At 48.2% G+C, this 12,739-nt stretch overlaps 1 protein-coding gene across 5 annotated transcripts in view; it reads left to right on the plus strand.

Annotated features, from left to right (window-relative positions):
• Nucleotides 1–12,739, plus strand: part of LOC124114175 (nuclear pore complex protein Nup214-like) — a 41,808-nt gene that overhangs the window by 5,842 nt on the left and 23,227 nt on the right. For all 5 annotated transcript variants that reach the window (XM_048388901.1, XM_048388902.1, XM_048388903.1 and 2 more), the window contains exons 6-9: nucleotides 198–301; nucleotides 3,395–3,492; nucleotides 4,734–4,800; nucleotides 11,780–11,915. In XM_048388901.1, the coding sequence (XP_048244858.1) occupies nucleotides 198–301; nucleotides 3,395–3,492; nucleotides 4,734–4,800; nucleotides 11,780–11,915 (405 nt within the window). The remainder of the gene's footprint in view (nucleotides 1–197; nucleotides 302–3,394; nucleotides 3,493–4,733; nucleotides 4,801–11,779; nucleotides 11,916–12,739) is intronic.

Here is a 12,739-nt window from a genome sequence, read left to right on the forward strand (position 1 = left end):
AACATGGATAAAGGCCAATCCATTTTTTGCAGTAAAAGTTGATTTGTCAGATTCATGTGTGGGAAATACTGCCGAAATTGAACAGCCTGGCACATGTAATCGGTAATGGCATAGTTCCAAATATGTTTGGCCTTAAAAAACTCTTAAGATGACACTGAACAGTGATGGTGAGTCTGTATCTCCTCTGTGTGTTTCAGTTGTGGACGTGACATGGCTGTCAACCTATGTGTTCCTGGCAGCGTATCTTCCCAGCACAGCGGAGAGCTCAGACCAGCCACAAGTCCTGCTCACTGTCTCATCTGTAAGTATCTCCTATGTCTACCACCTCACTGTCTCATCTGTATCTCCTATATCTACCACCTCACTGTCTCATCTGTATCTCCTATGTCTACCACCTCACTGTCTCATCTGTATCTCCTATGTCTACCAACTCACTGTCTCATCTGTATCTCCTATGTCTACCACCTCAATGTCTCATCTGTATCTCCTATGTCTACCACCTCTCCGTCTCATCTGTATCTCCTATGTCTACCACCTCACTGTCTCATCTGTATCTCCTGTATCTACCACCTCTCCGTCTCAGCTGTATCTCCTGTATCTACCACCTCTCCGTCTCATCTGTATCTCCTGTATCTACCACCTCTCTGTCTCATCTGTATCTCCTGTATCTACCACCTCTCCGTCTCATCTGTATCTCCTGTATCTACCACCTCACTGTCTCATCTGTATCTCCTGTATCTACCACCTCACTGTCTCATCTGTATCTCCTGTATCTACCACCTCACTGTCTCATCTGTATCTCCTGTATCTACCACCTCACTGTCTCATCTGTATCTCCTATGTCTACCACCTCTCTGTCTCATCTGTATCTCCTGTATCTACCACTTCTCCGTCTCATCTGTATCTCCTGTATCTACCACCTCTCCGTCTCATCTGTATCTCCTGTATCTACCACCTCTCTGTCTCATCTGTATCTCCTGTATCTACCACCTCTCCGTCTCATCTGTATCTCCTGTATCTACCACCTCTCCGTCTCATCTGTATCTCCTATGTCTACCACCTCACTGTCTCATCTGTATCTCCTATATCTACCACCTCACTGTCTCATCTGTATCTCCTATGTCTACCACCTCACTGTCTCATCTGTATCTCCTATGTCTACCACCTCACTGTCTCATCTGTATCTCCTATATCTACCACCTCACTGTCTCATCTGTATCTCCTATGTCTACCACCTCACTGTCTCATCTGTATCTCCTATGTCTACCACCTCACTGTCTCATCTGTATCTCCTATGTCTACCACCTCTCCGTCTCATCTGTCTCTCCTGTATCTACCACCTCTCCGTCTCATCTGTATCTCCTGTATCTACCACCTCTCCGTCTCATCTGTATCTCCTATGTCTACCACCTCACTGTCTCATCTGTATCTCCTGTATCTACCACCTCTCCGTCTCATCTGTATCTCCTGTATCTACCACCTCTCTGTCTCATCTGTATCTCCTGTATCTACCACCTCTCCGTCTCATCTGTATCTCCTGTATCTACCACCTCTCCGTCTCATCTGTATGTCCTATGTCTACCACCTCACTGTCTCATCTGTATCTCCTGTATCTACCACCTCTCCGTCTTATCTGTATCTCCTATGTCTACCACCTCACTGTCTCATCTGTATCTCCTATGTCTACCACCTCGCTGTCTCATCTGTATCTCCTTTATCTACCACCTCACTGTCTCATCTGTATCTCCTATGTCTACCACCTCGCTGTCTCATCTGTATCTCCTATATCTACCACCTCCCTGTCTCATCTGTGTCTCATGTATCTACCACCTCTCCGTCTCATCTGTATCTCCTGTATCTACCACCTCACTGTCTCATCTGTATCTCCTGTATCTACCACCTCTCCGTCGCATCTGTATCTCCTATGTCTACCACCTCACTGTCTCATCTGTATCTCCTATATCTACCACCTCACTCTCTCATCTGTATCTCCTATGTCTACCACCTCACTGTCTCATCTGTATCTCCTATATCTACCACCTCACTGTCTCATCTGTATCTCCTGTATCTACCACCTCTCTGTCTCATATGTATCTCCTGTATCTACCACCTCCCTGTCTCATCTGTATCTCCTATATCTACCACCTCAATGTATCATCTGTATCTCCTATATCTACCACCTCACTGTCTCATCTGTATCTCCTACATCTACCACCTCACTGTCTAATCTGTATCTCCTATATCTACCACCTCACTGTCTCATCTGTATCTCCTGTATCTACCACCTCCCTGTCTCATCTGTATCTCCTGTATTTACCACCTCACTGTCTCATCTGTATCTCCTGTATCTACCACCTCACTGTCTCATCTGTAAGTATCTCCTATATCTACCACCTCACTGTCTCATCTGTATCTCCTGTATCTACCACCTCACTGTCTCATCTGTACCTCCTGTATCTACCACCTCCCTGTCTCATCTGTATCTCCTGTATCTACCACCTCACTGTCAAATCTGTATCTCCTGTATCTACCACCTCGCTGTCTCATCTGTATCTCCTATATCTACCACCTCACTGTCTCATCTGTATCTCCTATGTCTACCACCTCTCCGTCTCATCTGTATCTCCTACATCTACCACCTCACTGTCTAATCTGTATCTCCTATATCTACCACCTCACTGTCTCATCTGTATCTCCTGTATCTACCACCTCCCCGTCTCATCTGTATCTCCTGTATTTACCACCTCACTGTCTCATCTGTATCTCCTGTATCTACCACCTCACTGTCTCATCTGTAAGTATCTCCTGTATCTACCACCTCACTGTCTCATCTGTATCTCCTGTATCTACCACCTCCCTGTCTCATCTGTATCTCCTGTATCTACCACCTCACTGTCTCATCTGTATCTCCTGTATCTACCACCTCGCTGTCTCATCTGTATCTCCTATATCTACCACCTCACCATGCTCACTGTCTCATCTGTATCTCCTGTATCTACCACCTCACTGTCTCATCTGTATCTCCTATGTCTACCACCTCGCTGTCTCATCTGTATCTCCTATATCTACCACCTCACTGTCTCATCTGTGTCTCCTGTATCTACGACCTCACTGTCTCATCTGTATCTCCTATATCTACCACCTCACTGTCTCATCTGTCTCTCCTGTATCTACCACCTCACTGTCTCATCTGTATCTCCTATATCTACCACCTCACTGTCTAATCTGTAAGTATCTCCTGTATCTACCACCTCACTGTCTCATCTGTATCTCCTGTATCTACCACCTCCCTGTCTCATATGTATCTCCTACATCTACCACCTCACTGTCTCCCCAGTATATCTGTATTTTGATGTATTCTTGCAGTCACCATGGTTACGTTACATGTTTACAGAAAGATGGGCCGACATCATATGTGAACTTTGAGGATGTGTGCTACGGCTCCGGGGAAGACAGGAGACACAAGTACTTCTTCATGTTCCTGGCAAAATGGTGAGACTGGTATCACAACAACATTCAAACTTTATAATGATACATTTGTATGCTTGTGTCTACAGGGACATAGTGGTGTTCAGTAAGTGTATGCTTGTGTCTACAGGGACATGGTGCTCTGTAAGTGAATGCTTGTGTCTACAGGGACATGGTGCTCTGTAAGTGAATGTTTGTGTCTACAGGGACATGGTGCTCTGTAAGTGTATGCTTGTGTCTACAGGGACATGGTGCTCTGTAAGTGAATGTTTGTGTCTACAGGGACATGGTGCTCTGTAAGTGTATGCTTGTGTCTACAGGGACATGGTGCTCTGTAAGTGAATGTTTGTGTCTACAGGGACATGGTGCTCTGTAAGTGTATGCTTGTGTCTACAGGGACATGGTGCTCTGTAAGTGAATGTTTGTGTCTACAGGGACATGGTGCTCTGTAAGTGTATGCTTGTGTCTACAGGGACATGGTTCTCTGTAAGTGTATGCTTGTTTCTACAGGGACATGGTGCTCTGTAAGTGAATGTTTGTGTCTACAGGGACATGGTGCTCTGTAAGTGTATGCTTGTGTCTACAGGGACATAATGCTCTGTAAGTGTATGCTTGTGTCTACAGGGACATGGTGCTCTGTAGGTGTATGCTTGTGTCTACAGGGACATGGTTCTCTGTAAGTGTATGCTTGTGTCTACAGGGACATGGTGCTCTGTAAGTGTATGCTTGTGTCTACAGGGACATGGTGGTGTTCAGTTAGTGTATGCTTGTGTCTACAGGGACATGGTGGTGTTCAGTAAGTGTATGCTTGTGTCTACAGGGACATGGTGGTGTTCAGTAAGTGTATGCTTGTGTCTACAGGGACATGGTGGTGTTCAGTAAGTGTATGCTTGTGTCTACAGGGACATGGTGTTCAGTAAGTGTATGTTTGTGTCTACAGGGACATGGTGGTGTTCAGTAAGTGTATGATTTTGTCTACAGGGACATGGTGGTGTTCAGTAAGTGTATGCTTGTGTCTACAGGGACATGGTGGTGTTCAGTAAGTGTATGCTTGTGTCTACAGGGACATGGTGGTGTTCAGTAAGTGTATGCTTGTGTCTACAGGGACATGGTGGTGTTCAGTAAGTGTATGCTTGTGTCTACAGGGACATGGTAGTATTCAGTAAGTGTATGCTTGTGTCTACAGGGACATGGTGTTCAGTAAGTGTATTCTTGTGTCTACAGGGACATGGTGGTGTTCAGTAAGTGTATGCTTGTGTCTACAGGGACATGGTGGTGTTGTCGTCCAGCAATGCAACAGAAGCTGCAGTGGTTGCCAAGCATCCTGATGGGGTGAGTAGCACCAGGGACCATTAATGATAAACGTTGTTATACCACACCCGGACCACTGATATGCATTGTTATACATCAACATGGACCACTGATATGTATTATACATCAACATGGACCACTGATATGTATTATACATCAACATGGACCACTGATATGTATTGTTATACATCAACACGGACCACTGATATGTATTGTTATGCATCAACATGGACCACTGATATCATGATGTGTTGTACATCAACATGGACCACTGATATGTATTGTTATACATCAACACGGACCACTGATATGTATTGTTATACATCAACATGGACCACTGATATGTATTATACATTAACATGGACCACTGATATGTATTGTTATCATGGTTATACATTAACACGGACCACTGATATGTATTGTTATACATCAACATGGACCACTGATATGTATTGTTATACATCAACATGGACCACTGATATGTATTATACATTAAGATGGACCACGGATATGTATTGTTATACATCAACACGAACCAATGATATGTATTGTTATACATAAACATGGACCACTGATATGTATTATACATCAACATGGACCACTGATATGTATTGTTATACATCACTACGGACCACTGATATGTATTGTTATACATCAACATGGACCACTGATATGTATTATACATCATCATGGACCACTGATATGTATTGTTATACATCAACACGGACCACTGATATGTATTGTTATAAATCAACATGGACCACTGATATGTATTATACATTAAGATGGACCACGGATATGTATTGTTATACATCAACACGAACCAATGATATGTATTGTTATACATAAACATGGACCACTGATATGTATTATACATCAACATGGACCACTGATATGTATTGTTATACATCACTACGGACCACTGATATGTATTGTTATACATCAACATGGACCACTGATATGTATTATAATTACATTAAGTAATACGTTACCACTGTTATACAGAGGCTGTTGTCTCCCACAACTGCTGCTATAGCGAAATCTACCACAGAGATCTCAATTACTTCATGCAGCACGTGCGTAGCCACCTAGCTGCCATGTGACACCCTTCACTCTTGTCTCCTTCGTCTGCTTAGCAAGACATGTTTTCTCCTGCTGAAGCGTTCCTTGAAGATTTGGTGATATTTATTACAGTTTATTCTCTAATAAACTGTGCTTTTATGGGGCGTTGCGGTAGCTACGCTTGGTTATAATTTTCCCGCCAAACGGAAAATTTTTCCCGCCCTTTTTTCTATATACTTGCGGGGTTCGCGTATGCACGTTGTGTTTTACGTTTCCCCTGTTCTTGTATGTTTTGGGGGTTAACATCACTTATTTCTTTAATAAAAGTTATATGTGTATGTTATATGTTCACATTGCTCGTTTATTTTCTTGTGAAAATGTTCGTTTGTGAATCATTGTGGTGCGTGCGTTGTAACCATGTTTTGTTCTTTGTTTATAGCAAACAATCAATGTCTGACATGGATATGTCCCCAGTATCCACCCCCTCTACCCCTGCTCCTCGGAGTTGTGGGGTGTGCAGAAAGTTTTTGTCGTCCCGGGATCCGCTATCGGTTTAGGACCGCGTGGCCATGGTTTATGACCTCTTTGAGGACATGCCCCGGCCGGTACCGCGGGGAATCCACGACTGTGGGTTCCTCCGAGGTATACGATGAGTCTTCCGACACGGCTTTCCCCGCATCAACCTTGCTGCGCGGTTTCAAGCCTTCCTTGGAGAACGCCTTCGCGGCGGCCTCCGGTCGGGGTCTCCCGTTGCCTCCGACGTCGTGGAGAAAGGGTTTATTCCCGGTACATGACCTTGCCTTTCCCGAGGCTGGTCCTACCGCGGAGGCCCATGTTGAGCGGTTGGGTGTCCGTGCCCCACCGGCTGCTACGGTAACGCAAGCTACCTTGCACCAGCTGGACGCCCTCGCTCGGCACTCCATGTCTCACGGAGACACTTACTTGGCTGCAGCGGCCCGTCTGGTCGAAGGTTCTCCCACGGACCGTGACCAGCGCATTTACAACTGCCTGCTCAGTTTAAATGCTTCCCTGGAGTACGTTGCCGAGGACTCTCGGCACACACTTGCTGTTGTTGGGTCCCTGCAAAGGCGCCTGGGTGCCGCTCCTAACCGGAGCGCGCCCCAGGCTACTGCGGCCGGTAGGTCTAAGGGGTCGGGTTCTTCTTCCTCTGGGAAGTAGCCCCGCCCTGAGGGCTCCGGTATGGGCAATCAGCTGCCCTTTCGCGGGAAGACGGGGAACTGGGGGAAGCCCAAGTCGTCGACGGACGGCAAGGGCCCCTCCAGGTGACTCTCATTGGATGGGTTCGTATGCCGACAGCGCCAACTTCGGTTGGCCCTTAGGCGAACCCGAGTCACTTGGCCCTGGACAGTTGCGCCTGCCGCAACCTGTCAGGGCCCCCTCTCCTTCCCCAGTGGGAGCCAGACTCCAGACTTACTGGGAGAATTGGGAACAAGTGTTCGACGACCCGTGGGTGGTCAACGCGATTCGGTACGGCTATCGGCTTGATCTCAAAGCGAATCCGCCGCTCACCGTTGCCCCGTTGGCAGGTTTCGATTCGGAAACCGATCTTCCCATCCTCGCCGATGCCATCGGCAGGTTGGTGGAGAAGGGGCAGTACGGGAGTTAGCTCTACCAGAAATAACACCGGGGTTTTACTCCAGGATATTTCTCGTTCCCATGTAGGACAGTGCCGAACTCAGAATGATTCACACGTCCGCTCCCTGGCTGTTCACCCGGTTAACCACCCCCATAGTGGGGTTCCTCCACAGGAGGGGTGTCCGGTACTTCGCGTACCTGGACGACTCGCTAGTAGCAAATCGAATGACGGACACCCTGTCACGCCATCTCGTTTTCGCACGTCGGCTCTTGGAGCAATTTGGGTGGATTATCAATCTCCCCAAGAGCGAGTTAACCCCTTCTCAGAACTTGCTGTTCATCGGAGGTCGGTTCAACACGGTGTCCCATCGCCTCTTTGTCCCCCCAAACCGGTGGCACAAAATTCAGGCGATGATTGCCAAAGTCTTAGCGGTGCAACAGACTGTTCACTTTTGGGAACAGCTGTTAGGGCTACTTGTATCAGCCCAGGACTGCACCGAACGGGGTCGTCTCCAACTCCGCCCGCTGCAACGGTTTTTAATCCAGTTGTTAGCAACGGAGGTGAACAGTGCGACCGTCGCCCTCCCGGATCGGCTCCGACCGCATCTGGAGTGGTGGACGGTCCCTTACATTGTCTTATCAGGAGTCTCTATGCGGCCCTACCGGGCCACGTTGACCCTGTATACAGACGCCTCTCTAGTGGGCTGGGGCGCCCATCTAAAGGGGGAGGTGAGCTCGGGGCTGTGGTGCGTAGACGAACTAGGTCTTCACATCACTTGTCTCGAGTTCAAGGCAGTGATCAACGCAGTCAATCACTGGCAGCATCGTCTCGTCGACGACCGGCTCATGCTGGCGACCGACAACACGACGGTAGTGTCCTATGTGAACAAACTGGGGGGAACCCACAGTCACTCGCTACTCGATCTCACGTTCGAGTTTTACGCTCTGGTGGACAGTGTCCCGTGCCAGATACGCGCCCGTCACATCCCAGGTGTGCGGAACGTACTGGCCGATGCTCTATCGAGGCCTCAGGATCCGAGCCCCACAGAGTGGATGCTGAACCCAGTAGTGTTTCAGTGGCTGTGCGAACGTTTGGGTCGTCCGATGGTCGACCTGTTCGCAACGCGGTTCAACAATCAACTCCCGTTGTTTGTATCACCAGTCCCGGACCCGAGGGCCATCGATCACGATGCTCTCGCGTTAGACTGGACGGGCTTGGACGCTTATGCTTACCCGCCGACAGCGTTGATACCACACATTCTTAGCCGGCTCCGAGGAGTTCGCTGTCGAATGTTACTGATTGCGCCCATGTGGCCGAACTGATCGTGGTACCCCGACTTGCTGACCCAGGTCACGCAGTCGCCACTTCCACTGCCTGTGAGACCGGATCTCTTGATCCACCCTCACACCCGTCAGCTTCATCCAAACGCAGGGCAGTTCAATCTGCACGCGTGGATGTTGTCACCGAGCGTCTGAGGAGTAAAGTTTTTTCTCGCCGGGCGTCTCGGGCATACGTTAGTATGCATCGTGATTCTACCCAGAAGGTGTATAATGCACGTTGGGTTCTTTTCACGAAGTGGTGTTGTAAACATCACATTCATTCGCCAGATAAGGTATCTGTGCAGGATATTGCTCGTTTCATGTCTCACTTGCGAGAGACCCGGAAACTCTCCGGGGGTTTCCATTGCCAACTATGTCTCGTCCGTTGCTACGGTACGGGGCGTTGCTATGGGTACCAGTCTCTCCAAAGAGCCGGTGATACGGGGTATTATCAAGGGTTTCAAACAGCACGATCTTAAGAAGGGCCGCCTTCGGGCACCGGCCTGGGATCTTTCCCTAGTGTTGCAATCACTTACGGAAGCTCCGTATGAACCCTTGCATTGTGCTTCGTTCCGGCATGTGACTTGGAAAACAGCATTTCTCCTCTCCTTTGCCACGGCGGCACGTGTATCCGAAATTCATGCACTCGATGTCGCCAAGGTACGATTCGATAGGGGTGACGAAGGAGCGGTCCGCCTGGGCCTGCTCATGGGCTTCGTCGCCAAGAATCAGAGAGTCGGGCAAACGGAGAGAGAATTCACTGTAAGATCACTCAAAGAAATCTTACATCCTTCTGATACTGTGGACAGAGCGCTGTGTCCGGTTAGGGCCCTTAAGTATTATCTTAAGGTTTCGAATGAACGTAGACAAGGGCGTGACCGTCTGTTCATATCGTGTAACCCTAATCGCACGGTTGACATAACTCGCAACTCGGTTGCGTTGTGGCTTCGTTCTGTCATCAATCTGGCGTACCGGTTTCGGGGGTTACCGGTAGCGGGGTCAAACCCGCACGAGATCAGGGCGCTAGCGGCAACAATTGCCCTACACTCGAATATCTCTGTTCGCAGAATATTACGAGGTTGTTACTGGCGTTCTGACTCGGTTTTTTTGCCAATCATTACCTCAAACAGGTCGCTGATGCCGTCGTGGAGAGTGTGCACCGTCTTGGCCCGCGGATCGCGGCGCAAGCGGGCACCTAAGGGGTGTGCCCAGCGCAATTCCGAACTCCTCAGGCGTCTGACCTTGCACGGTGGTCAATCTGGGTCGACTCCAATGTTCCCACTGCCGTGGGTACAGGAGTTGGGGTCCCGCAAACCAGCGCACTCACACCACAGGTGAGGGCGGCTTTTTGTGTGCTTTGTCCTTATTTGTATTTTGACAATTATGTCTTTAATTGTCTGTCGTGTATCCCAACCTTGTGATGCATGCTTACAAATACTGGAATTAGGTCACGCGCCTAATGCATACTTTAAGTAGGCTTGCTCTGGGATATACGGTCTGAATGAAATTAATTTCCCTCTTTTCGACTGTTTAACCTGATCTAAGATTAAGCTCACGCGGATACAGTGTTCTCATCCGCTGCGGCGATGAAATACCTATCCAGTGGGGCCGTTTGGAGTCACCAATCGTTTTGGCAATGACGATTGAGCCTTACGGTATGCGCTTGACAGTGCTTTGGTATTCCTATAGGGTAACGCCTAGCTAGGTGCATGCGCATCGAGTGCTTCCGCCTTGGTGTTTACTTCCGCTGGTCGGAAGGAACGCTAGCAGTCAGGATTCGGGTTGTAGGTGCTCCCCACCGCCTACTGTGGTAGTCAGCCTCGGTATAACAGTGGTAACGTATTACTTAATGTAATTTGTAGAATTTTCCTATTCGGAATATTCTATAAGTAATACGTTACCATTGGGCTGCTGCCCGCCCGTCCGTCCCCCGAGCACTTGCTCTCGCAGGAGACAAGAGTGAAGGGTGTCACATGGCAGCTAGGTGGCTACGCACGTGCTGCATGAGGTAATTGAGATCTCTGTGGTAGATTTCGCTATAGCAGCAGTTGTGGGAGACAACAGCCTCGGTATAACAGTGGTAACGTATTACTTATAGAATATTCCGAATAGGAAAATTCTACAACATTAACATGGACCACGGATATGTATTATACATCAACATGGACCACTGATATGTGTTGTTATACATCAACATGGACCACTGATATGTATTATACATTAACATGGACCACTGATATGTGTTGTTATACATCAACATGGACCACTGATATGTATTATACATCAACATGGACCACTGATATGTGTTGTTATACATCAACATGGACCACTGATATGTATTATACATTAATATGGACCACGGATATGTATTGTTATACATCAACACGGACCACTGATATGTATTGTTATACATCAACATGGACCACCGATATGTATTATACATCAACATGGACCACTGATATGTATTGTTATACATCACTACGGACCACTGATATGTATTGTTATACATCAACATGGACCACTGATATGTATCATACATTAACATGGACCACTGATATGTATTATACATCAACATGGACCACTGATATGTGTTGTTATACATCAACATGGACCACTGATATGTGTTGTTATACATCAACATGGACCACTGATATGTGTTGTTATACATCAACATGGACCACTGATATGTATCATACATTAACATGGACCACTGATATGTGTTGTTATACATCAACATGGACCACTGATATGTATTATACATTAACATGGACCACGGATATGTATTGTTATACATCAACATGGACCACTGATATGTGTTGTTATACATCAACATGGACCACTGATATGTATTGTTATACATCAACATGGACCACTGATATGTATGATACATTAACATGGACCACTGATATGTATTATACATCAACATGGACCACTGATATGTGTTGTTATACATCAACATGGACCACTGATATGTATCATACATTAACATGGACCACTGATATGTGTTGTTATGCACCATCAGGGACCGACATCGGTGTGGGAACATTGGACACTGGAGGATTCTGGACGAGCTGAGCTGCCTCTGACTGCAAACCACCTGGACTCTTTCCCCATGGGTGTGACCCTCACCCTGGGGTGTCAGACACCGATTACACTGGGTAAGTGCCCCTGCCCCTGCCCCCCCCCCCCCCCATGGGTGTGACCCTCACCCTGGTGTGTCAGACACCGATAACACTGGGTTAGTGCCCCTGGCCCCCTTCCCCATGGGTGTGACCCTCACCCTAGAGTGTCAGACACCGATAACACTGGGTAAGTGCCCCTGGCCCCCTTCCCCATGGGTGTGACCCTCACCCTGGTGTTTCAGACACCGATAACACTGGGTAAGTGCCCCTGGCCCCCTTCCCCATGGGTGTGACCCTCACCCTAGAGTGTCAGACACCGATAACACTGGGTAAGTGCCCCTGGCCCACTTCCCCATGGTAGTGACCCTCACCCTGGGGTGTCAGACACCGATAACACTGGGTAAGTGCCCCTGGCCCCCTTCCCCATGGGTGTGACCCTCACCCTGGGGTGTCAGACACCGATAACACTGGGTAAGTGCCCCTGGCCCCCTTCCACATGGGTGTGACCATCACCCTAGAGTGTCAGACACCGATAACACTGGGTAAGTGCCCCTGGCCCCCTTCCCCATGGGTGTTACCCTCACCCTAGAGTGTCAGATACCGATAACACTGGGTAAGTGCCCCTGGCCCCCTTCCCCATGGGTGTGACCCTGACCCTGCCTTGTCCTTGGGTGTCAGTCACAGATACAACAGGGTAGGCTCCCCCTTCCCCATGGGTGTGACCCTCACCCTGGTGTGTCAGACATTGATACAGATTGGTAGGCTCCCTCTTTCTTATGGTTGTGACCCTGGTCCTGGGGTGTCAGACATCGATACAACTGGGTAGGTTCCCCCTTCCTCATGATCAGAGGTAGAAATTG

The sequence above is a fragment of the Haliotis rufescens genome, unplaced genomic scaffold, assembly GCF_023055435.1.
Source record: "Haliotis rufescens isolate VD_foot unplaced genomic scaffold, xgHalRufe1.0.p SCAF_8, whole genome shotgun sequence".
NCBI classification, from domain to species: Eukaryota; Metazoa; Mollusca; class Gastropoda; order Lepetellida; family Haliotidae; genus Haliotis; species Haliotis rufescens.